Genomic DNA, 27,908 nt, shown 5'->3' with positions numbered 1-27,908 from the left:
ATGTGATGTCTGTCTCTTAATGAGAGGAGCGACTCCACAGTTTGACCCTGAAATCTTATCGACCGCCGACTACATTCGCTCTCTTAAAGCACAATGGCAGATTTATGACGCCAGGATGCCGTTTTATAAGTTTGCTTAAGGAATAAAGGAATAAGTGACATCCTCGGCGCCATCCTCTGGTTGATGACAGGCTAATCTCGCCTCCTCTCTGACCTGTTGTTGTATTGACACGATGCTGTAATGACACTGCCAGGAGCATTCCCAGTTAAAGGCCTTTGAGGGAAGCCATTGATTTCAGTGTGTGTTTTTAATTATAAATGGGTCAAAAGAAGCCTTCACATGGAAATTGGTGGTTGTGTTCAAATGCTGAAGAAGACATCATGATGATGAGAGCTTTAGTGTTCAGGTGCGAGCAGCCATCTCTTCCTTGAGTGAAAATGACAAAGCAGCCACAGTGACATGATTGAACGCTGTGAAATCACAGCGAGCTACGTTTCATTTCCAGCTTCCACTTTTCCTGGAAAGGTTGTCAATTGTTTTGAACAGGGATTATCTCTCCCTTATTTAGACTTGGTGAATGCGCTACTAAATGCAATCAGGGACCGTGGGAGCACAATCAAGAGCTGCTTGAAACCAGGCATATTTAAGAGCCATGAAAGATTTGGTGGTCGAGCTGTGCGCAAGGTGACCTCTTGTCGCCCCTGAAGAGCGACACTGTTAATTTGCAACATGCCTGTGGACAGAGGCGTCCCCTGTGGCTCGGTCTATTGTGCACGCACTCCAGCTGAATGTCAGACCACAGCATAGCTACGTCCAATTAACGGCAGGGACTCGTATGGACGGAACTAACACTTTCCACGGGGGACTCTATGGTCTCCATAGTCCATCCATTCTGCATTTGGACGGCGGGAGATTTTGAGAAGTGCAGTAATATTTTGAACAGTAGAGCCACATTATTATTATAATTGCAAGTCAGAGTCTCTCAGGGAGCTCATGGAGAAGCCAGGCAGAACTTATTGTGTGTGATGATGTTTTAGGTCAAAGCTATTACCATGAGGACAATTAACAGTTACCTGTGTTATATAGTCTGTTCCAGTCTGGGCGTAAATATCTCCACACAGCTGACTCAAAGCCTCCCTGACAGCCTCCAGAAGAACTGATTATCAATTTAATAAATTTAGGATTCTTTGCAGGGATGTTGCAATTGATTGCATCACATTGCAGGGTGTTCCTTATATTTTGTCCACCCCCCGGCACCTTCCTGTCTGCTGTTAGAGAATCTGACATTAGGAAATGAAAACAGATCCACATAAGCAGACGAGCTCTCCGTCACAACACAGTGGGCAAACTGCTGCGCTGAAGGAGCACAAAGTAAAAGCCTTTATATGGAACGCCGGCCTGACGGCAACACTGTGCAACAAACACAGGAAACGACCTCTCCCATCAGTTTTAACTAACTTTCATGGTGAGAACGTCTGGGAGCATTTGGCTCTGTGGGAAAGCACTGCTGAATCAACCACATTCACAGGGAAATGAAACCAAAAATCAGTTGCCTTGCCTTAATTGCCATTAAGCTTGTCTGTGGCTTGCATTTCAGAGATTTGCTGTAGCTCTTTTCTCCACTTAACGGTCATTAAGTTGTGCACAAGCATTAACAAGCGGACCTCACGCCGGGTTATCGTGGTGTTATTTGGAATCAGTTACATCCAGCGTTCGTGACTCATTGGGAGGCAGGGTGGGATTCGACTTGCCTCTAAACGGGTCTGCACCCCCGTCCATGTGACGCCACCCTGCTGAAGTGTCCTTGAGCAAGACGCAAGGGCGCTGCTGCGAAGAGGAGAGCAGCGGGAACCCGAATGAATCACACATCATTGCATTAGATCAGTGTAGATTTACTCAGTGGAGACTTTGGAAAGAGGTTTTGATCCCTCTGCTGCTTTTGAGCCGCGCGTCGTGACTTTTCCTGCGAGGACGCCGAAGTCCTTGTAGATGCTTTTATGAGATCCAGAACTGAGAATTGCAGCGCACTCTTCTGATCCTGTGATCTATCCATGACTGCGGCGAGCATTTGGTCAAAAAAAGCAGCCTCTGTAACTGATGGGTTCCATCAGACGTCTGCATTAAACAGATCGGCTCCAGCCTTCACATCTCATTACTGCAACCTTAACGCTTTCTTCATGATGTTTATTTAAAAATCCACACCAGACATGTCTCAAGACTGAAAATACTCCTTTTCCAAACTAGCATGTCACAAAATCATCTCACCAGTGTTAAACTGAGCTTTAAGCACAGAGGAGCTTTTCCCCGTCAGCAGATTAATGTGAAAACAGGCTTCAAACTCATTCATCACAGTGAAGTAACAACAAGCAAAACATGTTTTTAAGTGAAGAGGGACAAACTGCGTTTTATGGCTCAGCCTTTGCACTAAAGTTAGCTCATTTTTTTAATGCTTCACTTCCAGAAGGCCTCTGTCAAGATTTCAAATCTACAGGATTAAACTGAGTCTTTCCTCTCTGAAATCTGGTCCTTCCTCATTTCATTGGCTCCATAAATGTTCAGCTGACTTGCATTTTAAAAGTAGTAACCTCGATTGTTGTCAATAGATTCGATTTCAGTGATGTTCTGCCTGAATGTAAGCAGCCACACATTTGCATCTGGCCCTCACTGGAGGATAACTGGGCAGATTTTGGGTCTGAACAGATTATCTGCCTACGTGATCTTGTCGTGTGAGAGTCCTGCAGACATAATCTTAATGTAATCGACTGGAGTCTCCCTGATTTCGGATCCTAAATATCAGACATGTTTTGTATTTATGACTTGAAATCCTGTCGTGTGAAAGGAGCAGCGGTGGAATATCGAGCAGAAGCCCACAAGAGCCAATGAGAGGGGGCTGACCGGGAAGTGTCACCACCGCATGTTACCAATAAAACTTTATTTTCAGCTCAGGCTGCAAAATATATGAGCCGCGCTGATTCTGTCTCCTCGGCTGTCTGCTCTTCTCCTCACTTCATCCACAGTTTTATTTCTATTTTTATTTTGCTGTTGTTCCCAGCGCAGAATGTGGCTCACACAAGTGCAACCAGCTGACGACGACAGTCCGCCTCCATGTTTGTTTTCTGAGGTCCTCTGTCTCGACTGAATCATCTGGTGTGTGCATTCTTACGATTGCGTGATTTGAAATCGGTTGTTATGTCCATGGCCTTTTAAGATCCGCTAAGGTTTGAACATCCCCTGGTGAGCACCACAGGGTGACTTTGCACTCATAAATAAAGTTGACTCAACTTGTCCTCTACTGGCAGGATGAAGGTTTGATTCACCAAATGTTTGTATTTTATTTGACAAATGAACATCAGACCATGTGTACTGATAAATGTTTCTCCAAGGAGGGCTGAATCACGGGTGAGCGGACTGAATCCAAGAGGCTTCTTCAGTTCTAACCGGCTTTCGGGGAGTCCCAGGGATTTAACCTCTGCGGGGTCGTCATCACGGTCACTTGGGTGTCGCCGGCTGTGTGAACAAGTCAGCTGTCACATGAAGCCAAATGTGAAAAGTGGGTAAGTCTCCTGGGAAGGGATGGAAGGACGGCAGTCTGGGTGCAGGATAAGTACATTTTTATTTTGAAAAATAATCACAGTCAATGATGATAAAGGCCCGAGTCGAGGGAAAAAACACAAACTTTATTCTCTTCTTTTTACAAAACATTTCAGAATCAACCTCAATAAATAATAGATCCAGTACAGACCTTCAAGAAGCAAATGATCAAACAGAAACATGACACATTCCCTCAAACAGCATCGTTCAGTGCTAACCTTTAATTTTTTGCTGCTCTAGCACAGTGACAAAAAACGTGTTAATGAATCAGTAAAATGACAAACACGAGGTGTTCGACTCGCACGGCATCGCGGGATGATGAGCACATGAGCAATGCCGTGATGACGTATGACAATCAAAAAGGCAGCTGAGATGTTTGGAAAGTAGCATGACTGCATCGTGGTTAACCTGCAAACACAACCGTCACTGACTGTGAAGAAAACACCAACGAATGACGAGCTGCTGTTGATGATGGAACGTTTTTAAACGACATGTTAAAAAAACGAGTTAGCCCTCAATCGCCTGTTCCTCAGTCTGCTCGCTTGAAACACATCCGGATGCACCCAGATTAACACTAATGTGCAGAAGTACATTCGCAATGTAAATGTGAAGCGGTGTGGAGATGCATGAATGTTAAGCAGCCCTGTTTCAACAACAGCAAACGTGTTACTGACTCATAACCTACGTATGTGTAATCAATTCTGACCAAAAGCCAAGCTCCTGAGCCTGAACGGCAATGACACAAATTATATTCCCCAGACATCATTCCTATAATTATCATTGGAGTAACGTGTAGCCAGGCTTTGAAATTAAGTGTGTCATTGTATTAGGGTGAGGTGGATTTAAAATAGCAGCTACCTGCAATCAGTAACACACAGCTGTCAGAACAGCATAATATGGCCTGTTTGACTGTGAGGTGATAGATATAGTTCTATATGTTTTATCTTATAGCCTACATTTTGCTTGATTTGTCTTTAACAGATCACACAACATTGCATGTATGTAGGGTAATAAACTGTAGATTACAACTTTAAACAGGCCTCATTTTGAAGCACAACCTGCCCCACCTTTAAACTTTTTGATAAATAAGCATTTCTACTCTACTGTATTCCTCAGTCTGCATCATATTCTGTCACGCTAATTCAAGTGTCTGTACAAAACGACACCCATGAAGGTGTTTTAATCGAGTATGACGTGTAAATGTTCGCAGTCAAAACATTTTTTGAAGATACATTCAGCTTTAGTTTGAGCACGGGTTGGCTGTGGCCGAGCTGGAACAGATACACAGCCTGGCGTCATCGAGGAGATGCTGTATGTCGATGTCACCGACTCACATCCATGTATGCGTAAGGTGTGTATGTCGCTTGATCGGCTGCAACTGGTTCATTGTAGATGCATTTGCTAACATGCTAACCAGAATCAGTATGTTTCCCATGTCTGAGATGGCTAGTCACTTATCAGACATCAGTGAGGAGGGAGCTGAAAAACAGACATGATTGGCTAACAGCGTCTTGCTTCCCAAGAGCTTTTCAGCCTTTGTGACATACTCTGAAACACTTAAATGAGCTACATGTGAGTGGAAATACACACAGTTCCCAGGGCTGTCTGTATGATCCATGTCTCTTATACATAGCTGTTATGAGATGGCAGCATGACTGCCAATGTTACAGTTTGTGGAGTATAGGTGAATAAAGTGGGGGTTATTTATAGCATGCGTTTGGATTCTCGCTGCAGTCATTTACTCGGCTTATTTTCATTTCTCCACCCAGGCTTTGAGTCACGCCTCGCATGAAACTCGGAAAGACTGATGTTTGTGCATTAGAGCGGATGTTTACTGGCCTGTGCCCACGAGGTCATTTCAAATTGGAGTGATGGATCCAGATCATAAATAATCTATTCACAGCTTGTTCCATTCCCTGTCTTATTCTCATTTGATTTTAAAATGAACTGGAAATGCATTTGTGTGATTTGTGTGTCATGCAGATCAATCTACAGTGGGCATACCACACTAAGACACGCAGGCAAACGTCTACAGGCACACAGAGAAGCGCTCGTTTCATCAATCATGAATTTAGTGTAAAAAAAACAGGAATAAAACATCTGATTTGGAATGGCTTATTGATATTTTTGTGTAATGCAGTGCATTGACACAGGTACTGCAGCAGTCTAAATATGGAATAAACTGTGTTATGATGTTAGAGTATGGGATGGAGGAAGGACAACCTTGGTTTCAATTGCTATACCAGTCTTTAGGTTTACTTTGCATTGACTTTCAGGTGCCTGCAGTACAAAAAGAACAGCGTGTTAAAACATGAGGTAAAACAAAACAGTGCAGCGCGTGAGATGCCATGAAAGGTACTAGAGTGCCAAAAAAGTAAAGTGACCTTTCAGAAACAGAAACAACAGGGTTTTTGGATACGTGTGAGGAGTCCAGTAACAGTGCAGATAGACTTGTTTACAGTAAATACTAGAAATTATAAAAGTTTAAGTCACTTAAATATCAGGACAGTCAAATACAGAGGAATAAATAAACTAGGTGCAATGCAATTTGCTCAAGGGTCATGTGATGCACTGAGGGAAGATGGGTAGAAATTAGAGTGTGCCCATTCCAGTGACTTCAGACGTCAGCCTAGAACAGTTGAGGGGAGGTGGGGGAGGTGGGGGAGGAGGAGGAGGAGGAGGAGGGGGCAGACAGAGAAAATAAAACAGTTTTGAAAGAAGAACTTTCGCCTGAAAGTGAAAGTTATGCTGCTTTGGCTGACTTTGTGCTCCAGGTTTTTTTTTTTGTTTGTTTGTTTTTTTTGCTGACACCTTTTTTTTTATACACATATTTGATACCATATTTTCATTTGCACCCTTTCACATAAAACATCTCAACTTCTAAAAATATGGTAACGTAACCATGCAGTACTAACCCCTTCATGAAGCCATGCAGAGGACAGAACAGAATGGTGGTGTCAGGAAATGTGGAAATGGCTGTTTCCCCTGACAGAGGCATCACATCACTCTTCTCTCTAACAGCATTGCTCGAGTGGCAGTCGTGTTATTTTTCTTTGCTATTTTTTTTGTTCATTTTACTTTTTTTTTAATTCATTTTACTCTTTCTAGACAATGACACAATAGGACTTAATAGGCAAGTTTATCTCATATAGTAATGACAAAAAGAAATACAGTATTATAATAATCTTGGAATGAGGCATGCTAAATAAATACTCCAAGGATTCATTTGACATTTGGGGAAATGTGCTTATTTGTTTTCTTGCAGAAAGTAAGATGAGAGATCAGAGCCACGTTCATGTCTGTACCTAATGCGAGGAGACCATTAGCTTAGCTTAGCTTAGCATAGCATAGCATAAAGACTGGAAATGATGACACAGCTATCCTAGCTCTTTCTGGAGATTGCAAAGTCTGTCTTGTGGCACCTCTCTGACTGAGATAGTAGAGCTTTTATTCACATAGAAACTGACATTAAAAAGGCCAAGTTAGAGTTTTACAGGGAGTTATGAGCCAAACCATGTCTTTGCCCGGAGCAGCGGCTTCCTGGAGTCCTGTTGTCAATGTGAGGTTGATTATTAGTGAGCTTCAGAGGTGCTGGGCGTAGGTTTCAACATAAGTAGAGATCCAATTTTTTCATAAAATAAAATGAATTGATTCAACCATGCAACAGCCTCAGAGAGGTTGATAACAGCAACAACATATGGGTATGTGTCCACACAGCGTTTCATCTGGCAGAAAAGTGCTGTGATGGAGCTCTTGCACCATCACAAAGAAGAACCACATATGGACACAAGCCCAAAAGCCTCTATTAAAATCTTTTTTTTTTTTTCAATTTATGTACAATTCTGTCAAAATCAGCAGATTAGAGAGGCGTATGGAAGCAGCTGTTCCCTCAGTGTCGTCCATGGTCCAAGAGACACTCTGGGAGGCCACATCAGCGTTATCTCACAGGACTTACATGCAGACAAGTTCGCTCACATATTGTAAAGGACAATTCTGTCCTTTCAAAATATTGGCAGAGACAGTACGATCCATATGCAAACCTTCTGGTTAGCTGTTTCCCCTTGTTTCCAGCCTTTGCTAAGCCGAGCTAACCATCTCCTGGATCTAGCTTCTTAATTAACTGACAAGGATAAGCGTGGTATCAACATCTCCGAGCAAATAAAAAGGAGAAAATATAACTGCAATTCCCAAAATGTCAAACCTTTCCCATACACTGGCTACATCCACTTAAAACAAATCCCAGTGCTGCTGGTCTGACTTTCACTACACGTGTCCCACAGGCTAATGCTTAAGCGTTATGCAAAATCGAGGGAGTCTAAGGGAAGTTCCATGGGAAAACACATAGAGCGTAATTGTGAGGCGGCGGTTTGGATGTTAGCTTCTGCAAACACAACCAGATTTGGGGGTGACTTCAGGATGTAGTCATGGATGAGGGGTCATTCCACATGGCAGCCACGTCCCTGAACCTGCCATTGGAGTTGTGGGAAAGCAATAGCCATTAGTTTCTCAGCGGACTGCTGTCTGAAATCCCCTTAAGAAGTCGAAGACATAAAGCGGTGTTTGTTGAGCGTGTGGGCTCTCCCTGCGCTAACGCTGATAACATTTGACTTTGAGGTGTAGGTAGCCTGCGGACATCAGTGAGGTCCAGTTTTCTCAGAGTTGTGGATAACACATTTATTTTCTCTGTTGATAATGAATTAGTGGTTTCATTGGACAGAGGGGAAACAGAGACAGGGTAGTGGAGCATGGCAGGAAAAGTCAAATGAAAAATATGTTCCTGGTATGTACAGTATCTTACTCTGCAGCTGCTGTTTATTTAGTCTCAGGGCACAGATTTAGTCTTGGAGTAAGTTGCTTTTAATTTATTAACATAAATAGCTTATGTGCAAATACACCAGCATTAGATCTCAGTTGTTTCTGCTATTCTTGTTCAAGCTGCATCCCTTTTCATGTTTATCGTGAAGATGAACTTTCCAACCTGAGGTAGCCATTGAACATTTGATTATTCATTTATTGATCATCCAATTTTCTCTTCTGCGGGTTCTGTTCAAAGACACAGCTTACTTGTCTCAGTAGTTGGCATTGCTCCCATGAGCCACTCACTTGCAAAGAGTGTGCTGGCTGAAACTTAATGCATTTTAATGTCTACACTTGGATGGAAATAAGGAACAAAAGGAGAAAGGAACAACCAAGAAAATAAAATGAGCGGCCACATTATTCATGAGCTTATCATTCTCCTGTCAAAACCCAACAGATATCCTGCATCTTCTGGCAACTCATCAAAAGTATCAGTGTCATGAATGTCAAAGCTAAACAAGCAAGATATTTTATTTATTTATTTTTTTCTTGAATAGCACAATCACTGGTAGCATGTTTTCTGGGGGCCTCACTACGAGCATGGTCATTCAGCTGTTTCTTTATCCTTTAGACTGTGCCGGAGCACATGCTGTTAGAGTTAAAGGGTTACCTGGCATTGATGAGATACTGGGCCAGGCTGATGTTAGCAGGGGTCCCTGTGATGGTGATCTGGCGCTCTGACGAGCCCTCCATGGCGTTGGCGATTTTGATCTGCGCCCCAGACATCTGTCGAATCTCATTTATTTTGGTTCCCTGGCGTCCAATAATGCAGCCTATTAGCTGGAAAAAAGCAGAAGTCTTTGAACCTGAAGCAAGGAACACTCTGTGTTGACTTGATACAGTTAGATCTCACGTTGGAAAGGAAGCTTAATGGGTTATGAAATGGTCTGAGCTTAATTTTCATTCCAACATTCAGGAAATTAACTTTGATTAATGACAGTATGGTCAATAGATCAGCTCATTGGAGGTTCATTCGAGGTGTTCTGGTGCACCAACAGTAAGAAGTGAAGTTTGAAGGATGATTGTTATTCTTATAGCACTGATAAGTTTGGCACAACATGACCAGATTAGTGCACTCCTCTATTTGCAGATGTTTTCCTGATCAGTTACCCAGCAATCAAAGCTGCCGTCCACCTTCAGTTAATTAGATCAGTGGCTCATTTAAATATCACATGATAAAAGTGCAGAACGTGGAAGCATATATCCTTCAGTCTGTCTCAAAAAGCATCACTCACATCATTAGGAATGGTGAGTTCATGGGTGCTGGCTGGTGGACTGGCATCCAAACCTGAATCGGGGAACAATGGGATAAGAAAGGAAATCTGACCTTAAAAAGTCACTTTAACAGAGCTGAAACCTTCTAAAGGAATATTTTGACACTTTAGGAAATATTCTTATTTGCATTTTTGCCAAGAATGAAATGAGAACATTGATACTGTACTCAGCCCATAATGTTACGTTAACATTTGCGAATATCCTCATGTCTGTGCAGCTATCTTGTGCAACATTACATATTTTTACTGAACAACTGAGCCATTCTTCACAAAGCAGTATCATTCTTGTACTCTTTTGTCTACCATGTTCATATATATAGTTGACTTTTTATTGTCTATTCTTTTTCTACCTCTCCTTTTCATTCTTGCTGTCTGTAACAAGTACATTTCCCCAGCGTGGGATCAGTAAAGTCTTATCTTATCTCAGGCTCATGTCTGTACATTAAATGTAAAGCTACAGGCAGCAGACGTTAGCTTAGCTTAGTTCAAAGGCTGGAAACAGCTAGCCTGGCTCTGTCCAGCAGAGCTGAGCTGCTAACAGTCTCCTGGCTCCAGCTTCATGTTGAACATACAGATGTGAGGGTGGGAGGTTATTGATCTGCTAAGATTTTGCAGCTAAGCAGGACGACTGTTTTCTGCTGTTTCCAGTCTTTTTTTTAACTAACTGTGCAAGAGGGTTATCAATCTTCTCATTTACCGCTTGACAAGTCACAATTTCCCAAAACATCAAACAGTTCCTTTAAGCATGTATGTTTGTTTCTCAATGGAACCTTTTATTGTAGTTTTCACTGTTTGTCCTTTTTAAGTCAGCTTTAATGCATCTAAATGAGGAAGAACCCGTGTTGATTAAATACGTGTAACGGTGATTGCAACATCCTTTTAAATGGTGACAAAAAGAAGTTCACTGTGCTTATTCATGAGATCTTCAGCTGGTCTTTTGCCATGTACCGAGGTCCATGTGAAAGAGTTCAATTCAGATGTGGAGGGAGATTCAGCTGCTGATTTTAGTACAAGGTGTCCACACTATTTCACTGGAGCTTTTCATCTTTAATTGAAAGTTAAACAACCTAAAAATCTGTTAGAGGAAGGATGTATCCTGTTCCCAAGTGATAACGCCATTTTGAATACATAATTTTAAAGTGAAGGCCAATGTCATATTTCTTTTTGCCTTGCACTGGCATAATATCAGACAGAGCCAAGAGAAAAATATATACATGAAAAAATCAAAGAAGGAGAGAAACCACAGGGGCCAAGTCATGCTGTGCCGAAAGAGAGATAAGGTGGAAGGTAGGGAAAGAGAAAAATGTTTCTCTGGATGCAAAGAAAAGGAATTATCTAAAGGGCCTCGTGGGTACGTACCAGGGAAAGCAGGGGTGGTCTGTCCGAGAGGGGTAAAGGGGGTTTGCTGCATAGCCAACTGGTGGAGCTTGGTCAACTGCTGAAGGGTTAGGAGGGAAAGTAGAACTAAGAGGTTACTGTTACACAGGTCACACCAAGAAATGAAGTCAACCAAAACCAGAGTGAAGAAACGGTGAGGAGAAGGAGGCCATGACACGGGGTGGTGGAGGACAAAAAGTAAGAGAAAAAGATACTGAGAGAGGATGATTGCCTGTCATGGGGTGTACATTGCGAGCTAATTTGACACTATTTCCTTTTCTGCCTATTTCCTTGAAATTTTCACATGTAATTTTTTCCAGTATGTAGAGGCAAGCAACTCCACTCATGAGCACACTGACCGAATACTGCAAGAAGTTCATTCACATTTGGTCCTTCTAGTCAGCTCTTATGACTCACAACCGGCGAACCTTTGGTTTAACATGCCTGTCAGAGCAGCCGCTCTCCCCCCCGACACGGTCACAGGATGTCCATCCCCTGCTGTGTATCATTTCCATTGGGAACGGGGGAAGACGGATGCTTTCAAGCCTTCCTTGCCTTTTAAGAGGAGTTTTAATGAGGGTGGAAGAGAGTGTCAAGCCTGTACTTGAGTGATTGTACCGTCAACCACTACCTCCAGTGGCATCAATCACTGCCCAACTTTGAATTAGTGGATCTGACACAAGGTAGCTCTTCAGATGCTCTCACGACAAGGACGGATGAAGGCAGATTATTAATGGAGACTATATGGTCCACTTGAATTAAAGGGGTGTCCACATCAAAACTGCCATTGCTGTCTTTGCCTGTGTGAGTATCAGAGCAGTTACTGTTTTTATCAATCTGATCTGGTCAGATTCTGTACAAAGCTGGAGCTTCTGTCCACTTTTAAACCGCAAGGAAGAAGGTTTTGGAAGTCGTGGCCTAAAAACATCTTCAAGTAGGTGCAGTGTCCATGTAATCAAATGTCTGCTGCTAAGTTTGATCATGTGTAATTAAGAGCAGGTATAATTCTTGATGGAATCACAAAGAGACCAAGAACTCACATCTGGGTGTGGTATGGCGTATTGTCCCTGAATTGTGTAGGCCTGCAAAGATGAGAAACAACAGATTTTAGCATCTTATTTACAATAAGAGGGGAGAAGATCATGCAAAAAGCACAATCATCATGTTTGGTCTAAGCTCTTGACACTTTTAGCTCAAATAACTGTGATTACTTTTAAAAACAGTGATTTACGGTGAACGATCTTCTTAATCAAACTCAATGCATTCAAAGCAGTAACATGAACAGTGCATACTGTGAGAAGTACAACGAGACCCTGTGCATGCAAGTCTTGATTAAATATGACAAATCAATGCAAAATTAATCAGTTACAACATAATGTCCTATATGAAGTAGTGCACTAGACTCAACAACAGAAATGATGTGTTCCCTGTGGCACTTTACTGAGCAAGTACAAATATTTCATAATGGACATAAACTCGCTTTGCCACTGGCTGTTTAAAGAATCTGTACACTAGATTTGTGCCCATTCATGGTAAAGCAAAGCAGATTTTGTAGACGTGCATCCTCTTTGAGTTTCCAATGACTGGAGTGGACACAATAACAGGAACATCAACACATTTGACACTGGTCCAACAGAACTGAACAATATGATCTTCACAACAGTGTTTGGTGTTGGATATTTTACCGTGTTTGTGTGTTTCTGTGCACCCCTTTGAGAGTGTGTTCACTCTTCAGAAATGAGCAGAACGGGCTCATGTATTATGTTGTCTAAAGGCTTCAGCTGTGTGTTCCATTTAACGTCCGCTGGCTCCAATTTCCAGACAAAATCCGCCAAATTGGAGTCATTACAAGTAGTTATGTGCTGTATTTCTATAATCTATCTCCTTTGTTTGCTAAATTTTTAAATGCATCCCACAGCCCTTAGCCCAGATCTTCTCCTAAATTATCTAAATGAGCTTGACGGACATTAGCAGACTATTTGCCATGCAGTCTTGCTGACACTAATGTCATTGTTGTTGAATCAATCAATTATGGAGCGACTTATCTCACCCCCCCCCCCCCCCCCCCCCTCCCTCCCTCCCTCCCTCCCTCCCTCACTTGCGCGTCACATGTTTTGTCCTGACATCAAACCAAAGCCTGGCTGTCCTTTTCCTTTTGTGGTGGTTTAATAATGTCACACCACGTCTGCCTTTGCTGCTGAGAGTGTGCACTGAGGCCTATTTACATGAGTGGCTTGTCAGGAAACTGGAAACACAGGTCATTTCAGTGTTTGAATGAACAACTGCTGCTGTAAGTATTCTAATGAGGACGGCCTCATTTGTAAAATGGTTTTCTTTGCAGTAACAGACAGAGGCTGATGCTGCAGAAAGAGTCTCAGGTTGGCTGCAGGCACAAGCTAACGTGCTACAGCTAGCTCAATTCTTACCTGGCCACCAGAAAAAATGACCGGGGTGGAGGCGGGCTTTGGGCGATAAGGGATGGTGGCACCTTTTGGTGGAGACTAAGGGAAAAGGAAGGAGGAAGGAGAGAGGCAGAGTCAGCACGTTCCTACTTTATTTGAAATTTAGCAAAACATTCATCATTCAAAGGAATAGTTGAACATTTTGGCAAATATGCTTTTTTGCTTTCTTGCTGAGAGTTAGATTTGAAGTTGGATAACATCTGTATGACAAATATGTTAGTTCAGCTTAAGTTTGTGGTTTTATGTTAATTAATGGGCTTTATCGGTGCTGGTAGGCACAGAATTAGCAGTTTCCAGTCTGTATGCTAAGCTAGCATCACCAGCTGCTGGCTGTGGCTTCACATATAGTAAAAGGGTTTGAGAACCGTCTTATCTTTTAACTGGGGTCAAGAAAGCTTATCATACTCCCCAAAATGTTGACCTGTTTCTTTGAAATACTGCAATACTCCTATGTATTCCAATCTGGTGAAGTACTGTGTGTAATTTAACGTTTGTGGAGCAGATTTTGATTATTGAATATTACAGAGGGTAAATATAGAAAAAGCATTTATTCATTCACTTGTTAGTCCCATTTATCAAGATTGTCTATAGCATGGAGTCACATCAGGGTAACAGCAGGAAATATTGAGTCTTAGTAACTTGGTGTTCTTACTGTGAGAAACATTTTAATTTGCTGGTACTATTGCTCATTACTGTTATATATCATTCATAAAAACAAAAAGGAGCCATGGAGCTCAGAGATGGACGTAGTCTCTATTCACGGAGGTTCTAAAAATAGAAAGACCCGACATGTGAAACCTGACGATCACAGATTAAATGCATTGCCAGCTCTCTTTTTATTCCTCCATGGTTGCAAGCTTTTCTTCTAAGACAGCAGGGAGGTGGCTTCAATGAGAAAGCAGGGCAGGTCCGGTGTGCAAACTTACTATAATGACACAGAGTTATTGATTCATGCTGTGTCGCAGCGACAAGGCTGCTCAAGACAGTGGAGAGGGCTTAATCAGATTTCCTCTGCAGCTGCTGCGCTGTACAGGGACGAGTATCCGCTTAGGTATGTACTTCAAATACAATATCAAGAAGCAGCAGCGGTGTTCTTAATGTGACAGGGTTGGCTTTGCCTGAATATTCAGCTGGATACGCAAAAGTGGCCAAGTGGTAGTTACAAACTACCTCCTCTAAGCTGTAATGAGATGATATTACTCATTATTCTTAAAGTATTTAGACCCTAAATAATCCCTGAGTTACTTTTTAATACCTATCCAAGCCCAAAAACCACAAAATAGAAAGAACATACTGTAGCTAGACACAAATTGCCCTCTATTACACAAGCAGTTTGCTTATCAATTTGACATTTATGGAACAACAATAGGCAGGTGTTTCTGACCCAGACATAGCTTAAATTGTATCTCATGTCGGCATTTTTTTCTGTACGTGAAACAAATTGAAACCACAGAGTCCCATTCAAAAACTGATTCCTGAGAGAAAATGTGTTTTACCACCGCAAACAGGGACTATAACTCTCTGTGGAGACATGGTGCATGAGTGTCTGACACAGCTCCCATAGCCTCATATTTAACTTCATTCTTACCAAGATCAGCACTTTAAAGCATTTTTGCTACATCTAAACATACTCTACCTCCAGCATGACCACACAGATTTGTTTGACACACTGGATGATGGCTTCTGGGGTCCCAGAGATTGTCACTGCGCGTTCTGTGGAGTTGGGCAGCATGTCCCCTGCCACCTGAACCTGGGCCCCTGTGGACTGGAGTAGAGTAAGGGACTTTGAGGGACTTGACAACATTGACAAGATTCAGTTGTAAGTCGCGTAGGCTGTGCAGAGCTCTGAAGGGTTCTACGTGCATTCACTCCTGCAGGGCAGCACACTAAAATTTGAATTCACTCGTTCTGCCAATCACCCTCTATCAAGCAACCCCACCTGGTGCAGGCTGTATAACGGCCTTTGTGCTGTCTACCCTGTATCCACATTTGAAAGGGCACCAGGAAAAATGAGATGTTTAGCGTGGTCTCCTCTGGAGCTTCCACTCTTACCCTCAGCTGTGACGTGTGCTGCCCACAAAAGTCCATCTGTCTTTAGGACCAAAAGCTTTAGGCTCCATGTCTTCTACTGAAGTTTTAATTTGTCCAGACTTCATCTGGATCTCAGCCTGAAGGCAGACGTGCAGCGCCCTCCTTCTCAAATAGAGTGTGTTCACTTTACTCATTAGGAGGCAAGTACAAATATCCGTGGTGCCTAGAAGATGAACCCTCATGCTTTTGGTGCACTGGCCACAGTTTGAAAGGTGTGCGTTTATTGACCCCATCTGTGACGACACTCATTATATGACATCACTGCTGGGCAGGATGTTTAAAAAGCATGCTAACACCACTAATTAGCAATTAAGGTAACAATATCACACTGGGAGCAATTGGCGTGAGCATGTTAGCATGCTGCTATTAGCATTGTGCCCCCTCAGCCCCCCCCCCAAACCTCCCACAGCTAGGGCAATCATCTGACTTTACTTGCTTAAACTTGTAGACCTGTGTGAGGCAGATCAAAGGTTACGCATGAATGAGCACAGGTGGAGTTTGTCCCATGTCATCCTGCCACCATTCAAGTCACTCAAGTGGATGACAGTTTGCTTAAGACGGGTATTACAGGCATACCCTACAGCAGTGCCGTTCATGAGTTTGTCCTGATCGGGTGAACAAGTCTGTAAAAGGTTCAGTGTGCTGCCCCTCAGAGATGAGTGGAACGACCTGGCTTTGCTCTGCCTGTGCTCCTTAAACTGGCAATGCAAATGTGTGCTTAAGTTATTATACTATAAAATTTCTACATTCTGCACAATCAAATGGAAACAAACATTAAAGAAAACTGAGAAAATATAACAATTTCATTTAATAATAAATGAGTTTTCATATCTATCCTGTTGGAATGGGAATGGGAAAGGGCCTGATCTAACCATCTGATATCATACCTCTCTCATTTCTTTGATTTTGGAGCCTCCTTTTCCTATGAGGGAGCCACACTGGCTGGCTGGCACTACAAGCCTTAAGGTGACCGGGGGCTTGCTGGTTGCTGGGCTGTTGCTCATGGAATTGATTATGTCCTGGAAAACAACAAGATGCATTTCATTTTGCAGCAGTAATATCTTCTCAATATGATGTCAATTTTCAGACATCTATGCGTGTGAATCAGTTTGCAAACTTAAAAGTCGATAGAGATGATTGCAAAAATGCGTATGTTTCAATCATTCCTTCATATCTTTTTCTGCTTGGTGAAAGAGGACTGCTCTTTGTCCTCAGCGACAGCAGCGGGTGTCCTCTTACAAGTTCCAGTCACAGTGCTTGGGCATATCAATTACATGAGTGACATCAAAGATAGGATCAGAGGAAAATATAGCTGAGAAGGGATGATTTTCAATTCAACTATTCCAGCCAGGGGTTACAAATATCTACCACAATGAAGGATTGTGTGCCTCATACACACCTACTGTACATATGTGAAATGTTTGTGATCAATTTTTATTCCCTACAACTACTGGAGATTGATTCTGCATGTGTAAAATGAAAACATTATGCAAACTAAGTCGTGGTGATGTTTGTGATGATGTAGACAGATCTTTGCATCAGCTGATTCAAATTGAGATACAGTAACTGTTCATTCAGAAAGAGGAGTTTTTAACACTAATCTAAAATTACATCCTTAAAAATTGAGCTGTGTGTTCATAAAGATGGGCAAAATGATCTGAACTGTCCCTGGACTTCATCACGACATGTGCCCAGTGAGCAGAGTGCGCCCCCACATCGCACAATCTTATCTTTACCTCCTCGAATTTGTAGGCAATCATAGCAAAAGCCTTGAAGATGGTGTCTGTTGGTCCAGTGATGGTGACAATCCTCTCAGGACAGTTGCCCTCAGAAATATTGATTCGTGCTCCGCTCTGGAAAAGCAGCATATACATAATGTCAGTGGAGGCAATACAGTTGATTTGAGACCTTATTCTATGTATCACTAACACTATGACACTATAAAATGTTACACACGTTTGTCATTTCAGGGGATTTTTAATGTTAAAAGTGTCCACATCTTTATTATTTCATTATTTAATTCAGGCTTTTTTGAGATTGAAACTCACCTCTTCTCGCATCTTTTTTACTGTTTCCCCTTTCTGTAAAAAAAAAAGTAAAACTATAATGAAAATCCTAAAATGAATTCGAAACATGGTTTGATATAAGTGTTTTCAAAGAGTACGAGCATGTCTGATCTGATGAAGATAACATACCTTTCCAATTATGCTTCCAACCTCCTGCGATTAAAACAGAAAAAAGAAAAGACATGGATGTTTTGCATGAAAACTGCTTATTGTTCTTCCTCCCTGACAGCGTGCAAACAGGGGCGTGCAGAGGTTACACAGCTGCATGGCAGCGTTGAGGGTCACACTTTCCATATGCATGTAATCACTCTTCATGAGATTTGTGTGGCGCAGTGAGGAGAGGGCAGAAGGACAGAGCGTCAACACTTTCTGACCTCTCCTCTGTGACTGCGATGGTTACGTCCATTGTGACGTCGAAGCTTCAGGCCAGCAGCTGCATATTGTCATGCTCTTCCCCAAGATTATCTTTATATTTATCAAGCACTGTACTGTGAAGTCACACAGTAAAAATACTGTGTCGCATCACTCACATCTGACCATCAGACCAACACAGTAAATCCAGTCACGTTTTACGGCTAACTTAGTGCTTTCAACACTTTTAGAAAGTCAACTAAACCTGAGAAAACAAGGATCAACACATTCCTGTGAACCATTTCTGCTCACACAAATTCCTGTCCACTAAACCTCAGTGGCACAGGTGTCCACCATAAAGTCAGATGACCTGGAGGACGGCACCGCTACCGAAACTTTAGAGGAAAAAGTTTCCTGGCGAGGCACTCCGAGCCGGCGGCGTAGCAGCACCTGATAGACCATGCTGACGCCTCACCCTGCCTGTGGCTGCTCAATCTGAGGGAAAGACCCTTTCTTTTGCTGTGGGCAATGGAGCCAGACCAGGTTCATGTTGCCAAAGTCCCCCGTTGCAGTCATACATCTTCTGGCAGGCTCTGAGTGGCCTGGCTGGCTGCAGGGTTATTCAAACTGTCACCTGGTCACTGGTGTCTGGAGCTCCTGAATAAGCGGCCATGCAGCAGGTGAGTTTTCGGGCTGCTGACTACTTGGCACACGAAACAAGGAGAAGATTTTGGCTGTAGTCCTTGTGGCGCCCAGCCAATAACACAGCCAGCTCAGTGGGGATGTGCAGTGTGGGTCTTAAGCCATTTTCAGAACAAAGGAACTTCTTTATACTTCTAAGAACAGTTGGAGGACTTTGTGCCCTTTTTTATTGTGTCTGCACTACAAGAAATCCATTGTAGTCCTTATAATGGCGTTTTGAGGGTCAATTTAACTGTTCATTGACTGGTTGAACACATGTTGCACTGTCAACAGCTATTTTTAAAAACCTGTTTAAAACTTTAAAGATGTAAACAGCTCATAGCCTTAGAAAATGGAACAAAACACGGGCAACTGGACCAACACTGAAGTGCGTTGTATGTCGTGCAGAAGTGACATACCATACCAGCTACCAGCCGGCTTACGTCACTTCAGCGTTCCCATTGGCCGTGTACAAACAGAAAACAGCCATTAGAGGCGTGTAGGTCTTGGTGGAGCTCCACAGTGGGCAGTTCCTCTCAGGGAGTCCCAGAACTGTTTGGTCCGAGAACACCTTTAGAGACTTATAGGCATGAAAACAGAATTACTGTTGATAAACTTCATGTTATTTTGCTCATAGATATTGCCCTTTAGCAAAGTCTACAAACTTAAAAAAGAAGTGAAGCCAGTTGCCTGCAGCTATTAGTAATCATGAAATTATGTACACCATCCTGCAGTATGGAGAGGAGAGCAAAGGGCGCATTAATCAAGCATGAATTATCTTACACATGCAGACCAACACGAACACACCAACTCTGACCATTTCTGAGTCGACGGGGAGGGAGAACACACCGCACATAAGTGCTCAAAAAAAAAAAAAAAAGCAGATGTTATACACTTCTGCGCCGTGTCCTGGGAAACCTAAAAACACTAAAGGGCTGACAAGACACGCTGAGTGGAGTCTGCAGAGGCCTGTCACTCTGAAAGTCTGGGAGTGGAGTTTCTGCTGGTAAGGGCTAATCAACTATCTTCATTCCAGAGACTCAGTCTGATGTCAAGCTACTACAGAAGCCTTCACAGTGAAAGCAAAAGACAGCTGCAGCCCTGCCACTGAGATGCAACAAGTGTGAGGAAGAAGAGTGGAGCTATAAGTCTAACCATTGATTCTGTTCTATGTATGAGTGCTTACGAGGGTGCAAACTGTAGTGGGACCAGCAGAGCTAAGAGCCAGAGTTCAGCACCTTCATTCTTAACACGTTTAATTCCCAGGCGGACGTTGCAGAACCCGCTGTCATGGTGAGACAAGGGCAGGAGGGCATCACGCCGAGCAGATGAAGCCATCTGTGTCTCATATTTCATTTTTCAGAAGAAACACGGATGCCAGTTTAGGATGCAACAGATTTACAGCTGGTGGGTTTTTTTTAGTCTCTAATGTCAGTATGGATCTGTCAGTAAAACCAATTTCCTGGACTGTTGTTGCAGAAAGCAGAAATGCTGTTGTAGCATCATTTTAAGCTTTGAGAGCAGCTGAGATCAGTCTACACAGATGAGATAGATATTTTCATTAGACTCTGCCTGCCTGGTGAACTTCTTTCAAGCTCCATGCCCCCAGCTCCCAATATAGACTCTCTGTTCAGAATCATTTGCTCCAAGTGCTTTAAATATTGAGGGTACTGTACTGCAAAGTGGATAATACTGCAGGTCCGGGAGATGGGGGCTGTGTCAGAGACTTGTACAAAAGAAGCTCAATTAAAGTCCAACCAGTCGCTTGAAAGGTTATAAATGACTGAAGGACCCCCTTCAATAAAGAAACCAACCCTTTCCTTCTTATACACGATGATCTGCGCCTGCTTACTTTTCCGTGCATTAGGAGGCGGATGGTGAGGGTCACATTGAGGCCACCCTCTGACTGGACCTTGGTGGGCTCCATGCTGGGGAGAAGCGAGACCAAAGCACCGTCCAGGAATGGGATGTCCTCGGAGGGAGAAGGAGTGGGGTGCTATTCCAGCCAGCCAGTCACCTGCAATCACGATGTCATTCAAAAACACATGTTAATGCTGTTATATGGCATGTGTTTACACATTTAAACAGACAGAACATAAGTACATGTGAAAATGAGGGCTAAAAATAAAACAGCGTAGTCTGCAAATAGCACAGCTAGGCGCCACTTTTATGAGGTCTCCATGCAATATTTGCTCCATGAATGATACATAACTGTGATGAGACGATCTGGAGATAACCATGGGTAATTAGATTCACTTCCCCCAGGACGACAGTATTTGTTTGTCTCAGAATTCCAAAATTAAAAAAGTAAGCAGCTTTGTTTTGGTTTTTACTCCAAACCACAGATCACACCACAAGATTTAAATGTAAGCATACTTTGGGGACACTCAGTAGTTTACAAACCACTACTTGTATTGGTTTTGACTGAACTGAATGTATTGACTGAACTCCTGCAAAGGAATATCTCTGTGTCATAATGTTCACCTGACGATGCACCGCGGTGAATTGCAGAGTCTTTAGTGGCAAAGTCTCCAGCTGTAAAATGCTCTTTTCTGTGAGCCAGACATTAAAGTTTTCCTCCAGTGCTCTAATTACAGTAAGTCAAATTACTTTGCTCCCCTTTGCCTTTGCTGCGAAGGCAAACAGGGCAGTCAGTATGCATGGATGGATGTGCCAAAAAGTCATGTTTCGCATAGAATATGTTATAGGATAATTACCCAGTGTTCTGTTCATTGTAATGTGTTTGCATCTTTCTAACTGTAAAGCATATTGCAGAGCAATTATTTAAGAGTGAGTAAAGAAACAGTTCATGCATTGTTGCCAAGTTAGGACTGTGTGTAATACCTCCATAAATGTCTTTAATGTGCTCACAGTTCATTGGAAAGATTGCATAACACTCAGCAACATTAACATTATTGGGATTTATCATGTGAGCATTTTCATTCTCAGATATCAATTTGCATGTAGTAAATGCAGATCCCTGAAGACAGAGGCTGTTTTCTCTGCTGTTAATTTAAGCATCTCTGGTGCCATGTGAAAGAGAAACTGAACTTGCTCTTTTGCAAAATCCCCAGTGGCTTGAGCTGCTCCCTGTGGTCACAAACACTGCTCTCTAGCCATGTGGCTATTGTCATTTCACAGAGACAGCATGACCCAAATGTTAATTTCAAGTCATCAACAGATGCTCCACCTGCTATCCTCACCCACCATGTTGACTTAATGCTGTTATCATTACATGCTCAAGTTTATCATTTTTTGGGTGCATGTGATTTCTTTGTTGTAAATACAAGTAAAGTTTATTATTATTATTATTATTATTATTATGACTATTCTTATTATTATGATTATCTAAGTTTCAGAAGATATCAGAAGGCCCCAGTGAATTCTCACCACTCTCTTACACTGTAGACCAAAATTGGCCTGCTCTGATATTTTTGGTGAAATGTTTTTGCTACATTTTTACGTCCACAAGCAAATTAAACCTTTCTGCAGACATAACCTTAGGCTACTGTTGTTTTTGTGCTCCTACAAAAAAATAAAAATAAAAAATCACCCCACTGTATCTCAAAATATAGACTTCAGGCAAAGTTTTAACTTATGAATGTTTATTTTATTTCAATGGGAGAAGTGTTGGGCAATTTGTAATTTATAAGAAACAAAGAAAAGCTGTTCCAATTAAAAAAATAAAATAAAAAGATTGATAATTTGGTTAAACAGCGCCCCCCTGGCGCACTGGTAAAAGAGGGTATAACAGTCGTCGGTGAAGGCAATCATGCTGACTTCACTGAAGGCCGGTGGGGCACCAGGTGAAGCTAGCTGCGGTAATTAAATAATTATCAACGAAATGTGGCCGGTGCCATCCCACTGCGAAACTGTGAGTGGACTGAGGAAACTCTGGAAGAAACGTGAAGTGAAGCCAGCCTTACAAAATAGCAAGCTGGAGATGAAACAACCATCAAAGTTAAGCTAGCAACAGGTGTTTTAGCTAGCTAACTGACGGTTACCGGGCAACAGCTAGCAGCAATGGACGGCGGACATACGGACTTCCGGTGAGGAAGAGATTGAGCTGTAGCTACATCTCCAGGAGGAAATTAATTATTCAAACACGGATATTAAGCAACAGGCCTCCATGAAGAACCGCAGAATGACCTTCATCATAACTGTGAGTAAAATAATACTCTTATGTCGCCTTAGCTTAACAGCTAAGTGGCTTCATGTGCTAATTACATGCTAAGTTCTGTTTGCTTGAGTGTACACTGAGGTGCGTTGTTTTCCTGACTGCTGAGCTTGTGAATGTGTCTCCCTGCAGCTCAGGGCCCAGCTTGTCACTGTCTGTGATTTGGGACTGTTTGCAGACCATGTAGAGTGTCTGGAAGTGGCTTGTGTTGTTTCTGGAGTCTATTTTTCAATGCTAAACATATAAGATGAGCGAGGTGTGTAAGTCATGTTCGATGCATGCACTGATTTTAATGTGAATGTAGGATTGAATTATGTTCATTAATATTACATGGATGTATGTTACTATCAACGTGCAGCTTTGTTTGTAAAATACTACCAATAGCCTGTGTCACAGTTTATGCCTTCTTGTTCTTTCAGTTTAAGGTTATTCTCAAAATTTTGCCCGGCACCTGCTAAAATGTGTGTTCTGAGTTTGAAGGTTGATTTAACCGGGCCTTCCTATGGAACAAATGGTCCTATTTCTGCCTCTGTGGTTTAAATGGGCTGGAGCCACAACTGCTCCACACAGCCAGTTTTGTGCATCATACAGCTAGATCTTAATGGAGTCTGATGCCATCAAGTCATAACCTGCAATCTTAACCATCACTACATTACATCTCACCTCATACAGCGTGTAGGAAACAAGATTTGTCTCCTGCAGCCTGGAAAACACAGCCACATAGGAAGTGCAGCCATGCTATGCTACAGTTTCCTTCTTGTCTCTCCAGAGATTATTGACCACTTTTTGACCACTTATGACCTCCTGCAATGCCTTGAAGTATGTGACTTTCTTAGCACTGCAGATGTCCCTTTCCTTTCAAAGCACAAAAGAGTTTTGGATTGAAACATAATCACCCAAAGTGACTGAAATCATGGCGCACAAACAGGGGCATTCGTTTATTCAATAAATATGGAGAATTTGCAAAGATTTGATATTTGGCCAGTGGTGAAGACAACAACTCAATGTGTTCCATACCTGCAGCTAATTTCACATTTCATTCAAATTAGTTTGGTTCCTGTGAAGTGATGGATGTGGTGTCAAAACAAATTACTCATTAAACTGCCAGTTCGGTGCATGTAGTCTTTTTGCACCTCCTGGTGATGTTATATTTCAACAAAACTAGCAACACCTAGAGAGCAGTGAAAAAACTTGATGTGCTGACTTGTAAAACAGTCTCAAAAACATCTCTTCGTATGTGTCCCGCTTGCTTTGTTAAAAAGGTGCCAGACAGCAGTGTGAGTATCAACCATGTAGCCTCTGTCCACCCATGGATTCGCTCACCTCACTGGACCTCTGAAAAACTAAAAAGCTGCTCAGATATTAATGCAGGCCTTGTTGGAAGCATTTGCGTGTGTGTTCACCTTGGACTGTGGTGCAGTGGAGGCTGGCATCATTTCCTGTGTGTTGATTATTGTTTACTGAATCTTCTCTCTGGATTATTCTTTTCTTGATATTTTATTTATGACACAGTCTGCTTCTTGTTGCTGACCCCGGTGATGCACTGAGCCAATATAATAGTATTTGTGCATTTTTTTCTTGCCATTTGAAAGATATGTCCTTGTCCTAGAAGTCCATGAATGCATGTATGTTTGTATGTAGCGCATCAAGCTTAAAGGAGTAGTTTGACCACGTTCTGGCCAGGAAACAGTCTGGCACATAACCCCCATTAAAGCTCAAGCGAGACATTTTTACACATTGGTTTTTGTATGGATGGAAGAAAGGAGATACAAGGTTTGATCATTGAGTTTTAAAGGTGCTAACGGACAGAGCCATGCTAGCTGGTTCCCCATTTCCGGTCTTTGTGCTAAGCTAATCAAACCATGACCAAGCTGTTGCTTTATATTTATAGAGACACCGTTCGCTGCTATTGTCCTGAGACAGATACTGATCTTCCTGCAGGGACTTCTTTTAAATGTCTACTGACTTTACAAAAGGAAAAAGTAGCATGAAAGCTTCGACACTGTTAAATATGGTAGCATCCATTGTAGGGATGCACCGATACCGATACCAGCATCGGGTATCGGTCCGATACTGGGCGCGTGTACTCCTACTCATACTCATAAAAGTGCTCCGATACAACCACGCCCGATACCACTTTACGGCAGCGTGACGTTCACCTCATAGTGCAGCAGGTACGCGGCGGAGGAGGAGCAATGTCAGCAGTGTGGACATTTTTCAAGGTTAACGACGGTGACAAAAGTAAAGCTGACTGCAAATTATGCTCAGCCAAATTCTGTTGAGGAGGGGCGAAAACTGGCACCTTCAACACTAGCAATCTGATAAAACATCTGAAGAACCAACACGATGCCGAGTTTGTTAATGCTAGCAGCAGGAAACAGACACAACCAACTTTGCAGCAAACTTTCTGGGAATTTTCGGTTCCGAGCATGAGCTCCTCCCCCGACAATCTCACCACTCATCAGTGGGCACTTCTGGAAAAGACTCTGACCGTCCTGGCTCCGTTTGAAGAATGAACTCGAAAAGTGAGCTCATCCAGTGCACTGGCATCAGATGTAATTCCGGCTATGACCGTGCTTCTGAGACTTCTTACCAAGGACACGTACGATGACCACGGCATCAAAACACTGAAGGGGACCTTAGCTGCAGTCAAGAGATGCTTCGCCGACACGGAGAAAAAACCACTGTGCTGCATCGCAACTGTACTCGATCCGAGGTAAAGTGTGGCCGTCATTGCATTTATTTGTGTATGTTTGTGTGTGTGTGTCTACTGAATGCGTTCCATCTTTGTGTGTTTCTGTCTGTTAATGTGTGTGTCAGTCTGATTTGTGTGTGAGAGAGAGAGAGAGAGAGAGAGAGAGAGAGAGAGAGAGAGAGAGAGAGAGAGAGAGAGAGAGAGAGAGAGAGAGAGAGAGAGAGAGAGAGAGAGAGAGAGAGAGAGAGAGAGAGAGAGAGAGAGAGAGAGAGAGAGAGAGAGAGAGAGAGAGAGAGAGAGAGATTCATTCTAACAATTCCAGACTACTTTGATACAAGCTAATATTTAATCTTCACTATTTCAGATATAAAGATCGTTTTTTCCTTTCACCAAAGAGATGGTGATGCTGGAGCTGCAGAAGGTGTCAAGAGGAGAGACAGACAAGCAGGAAGATCTGGTGGAGCCACCTGCCAGAAAGCTACGCAAGGCACAGGCCAGCAGTAGTCTGGACAGTGTGTTTGATGAGATAGCAGATGAGCAAGAATCAGCATCACTGAGTAGTGCACCAATGCCATGTTTAACAAAAACATATGGTTAAATGTCAGTAGCAGCACTTTGTTACAGTCAGAAAATGACAATAAAGCACATTTTCAAAAGTAACCAAGAACTGTAATGGCATTATTAAGTACTCATATTGGTACTCGGCAAGTACTTAAGTACTTGTACTTGGTCGGTGCATCCCTAATCCATTGTTATGTTGTGCTGTAATGGTACTGGTACATTGAGGCATTTAGGTTCTAGTTGATTTATTTCTTCTCAACAGAATTTGCTGCAGTTGCTTCTGCAACAAAGCACATAATTGTAGCTGTGTCTTATAGCGGGCGTTTTTGTCTTTGACAGCTGATAGTTTAACAGTTTTTAAAAAGCACATTCAGCAACAATGATTTTTCTGTTCTGTGTAATTTAGTGTTGCTTTGTTTTTTTAACCGTAGATGTTCGCTATCATGATTCACAGAACATAAACAATGAAATAAATCCCACCGTGGGAGCAGAGAGTCGACTGATGTTTGCTGGAAGAGCTCACTGATGTCACGATGTCAGCCACCTTGGTACAAAATCATAGCACACACAGTGAGTTTCTTCATTTCAGCTGCCCTGTTTTCTGTTTTTATTAAGCTGATGAGTATCTTTTGAAAACGTTTTTTTTTTAATATGTAGCTGACAATGTGTGCCCTAACAGTTCAGATTGACTATTGAATGTCCAGTTTCTCATTGCAAGCATCCATTCATGGTGTTTCCAAGGACAACCATGGCATGCAGTATTTTTGGACACACAATGAAAGCACAACAGCATAAAGCTTAATCAGTGATGTAATGCAGAAATAGGTTTAAAGACAAACCCCAATAGCAAACCTCATCATATCTAACAGAATACCTTTTAACGTCGCATTACTGGTGATGTCTTGCCAATTTTTTTTTCTTTGTATGTTGTTAAAAAAAAGCTTTCACACTGTCATAAATGTCAGCCCTTACAGTAAACATTGCATTTACTGTCTGCAAAACTGCATCATAAAATATTCATCAAACACACACAAAAAAGATTGCGTTGGCTCCGTAAAGCCTGTTTCTGATCGTTATTTTGTTGATTATGGAACAGCAGCTGTCAAAAAACGCCCCTTTGTGCTCAGTTACAATGCTGCACCTTAAAACGCTGCACATGACTGTACATGTAAGGGGCGCATTACCAGTGTCAGGCACTAATGTGCCGCCACAGGATTGTGCTCACAAAGCGGCCATCTGGATGAGAAGCGTCCATCATGAATGAAACCCTCTATTTTATCCATGCGATTTTGATCACATGAAACAATCAGACATTTGTAATGCTGACGCTTCCTGTTTTAGACAAGTCTTTTCAGAATTCAGCCAAAAAAGTGCAGCATAGCCAGGCAGATGAGCATAATCTTTGTATGCATGTCATAATAGCGGCAGTACTTAAAAATGCACTTTGCACAGCAGAGGTTATCAGTTTTGGCAGAAAATTACACATATTTAAGTATTTGCGCATGCACTTGGCTTTTCTGCCTCCTGTAGTTCAAATCGCCAGAGCGTGTGATGTTTCAGCAGAGGACCAATTAAGTGCATTTGCTTGCCACGAACATCTTTTGAGATGATAACCTTGAAAAGGAAGTGTCATCCTTTTGTTTGGGTTAAGCACCGCCTGCTAGCGACTGTGGCCTATTAGCACTTCCCTCTGTAGCAGAGCACTTTCTAAGATTTCAAAATGGT

At 42.4% G+C, this 27,908-nt stretch overlaps 1 protein-coding gene across 7 annotated transcripts in view; it reads right to left on the bottom strand.

Moving 5' to 3' along the window:
* Positions 1 to 3,656: 3,656 nt before the first annotated feature.
* Positions 3,657 to 27,908, bottom strand: part of pcbp3 (poly(rC) binding protein 3) — a 61,731-nt gene continuing 37,479 nt past the window's right edge. For 2 of the 7 annotated variants that reach the window (XM_070975756.1, XM_070975757.1), the window contains 12 exons: positions 20,603 to 20,767; positions 17,848 to 17,871; positions 17,701 to 17,733; positions 17,389 to 17,505; positions 16,540 to 16,671; positions 15,198 to 15,326; positions 13,526 to 13,600; positions 12,140 to 12,181; positions 11,082 to 11,160; positions 9,684 to 9,736; positions 9,059 to 9,228; positions 3,657 to 6,220 (listed from right to left, as the gene is read on the bottom strand). In XM_070975756.1, coding sequence (XP_070831857.1) covers positions 6,184 to 6,220; positions 9,059 to 9,228; positions 9,684 to 9,736; positions 11,082 to 11,160; positions 12,140 to 12,181; positions 13,526 to 13,600; positions 15,198 to 15,326; positions 16,540 to 16,671; positions 17,389 to 17,505; positions 17,701 to 17,733; positions 17,848 to 17,871; positions 20,603 to 20,677 — 966 coding nt within the window. In that variant the 5' untranslated portion in view covers positions 20,678 to 20,767 and the 3' untranslated portion in view covers positions 3,657 to 6,183. Of the gene's footprint in view, positions 8,058 to 9,058; positions 9,229 to 9,683; positions 9,737 to 11,081; positions 11,161 to 12,139; positions 12,182 to 13,525; positions 13,601 to 15,197; positions 15,327 to 16,539; positions 16,672 to 17,388; positions 17,506 to 17,700; positions 17,734 to 17,847; positions 17,872 to 20,602; positions 20,768 to 27,908 lie in introns of all 7 variants that reach the window. The other 5 variants (XR_011602938.1, XR_011602937.1, XM_070975753.1 and 2 more) reach the window with 5 other exon arrangements.

Source organism: Chaetodon trifascialis, chromosome 12 (assembly GCF_039877785.1).
Source record: "Chaetodon trifascialis isolate fChaTrf1 chromosome 12, fChaTrf1.hap1, whole genome shotgun sequence".
Lineage (NCBI taxonomy): Eukaryota > Metazoa > Chordata > Actinopteri > Chaetodontiformes > Chaetodontidae > Chaetodon > Chaetodon trifascialis.
The sequence above is the reverse complement of the archived record's forward strand: the minus strand, read 5'-3'. Positions and strand labels throughout refer to the sequence as shown.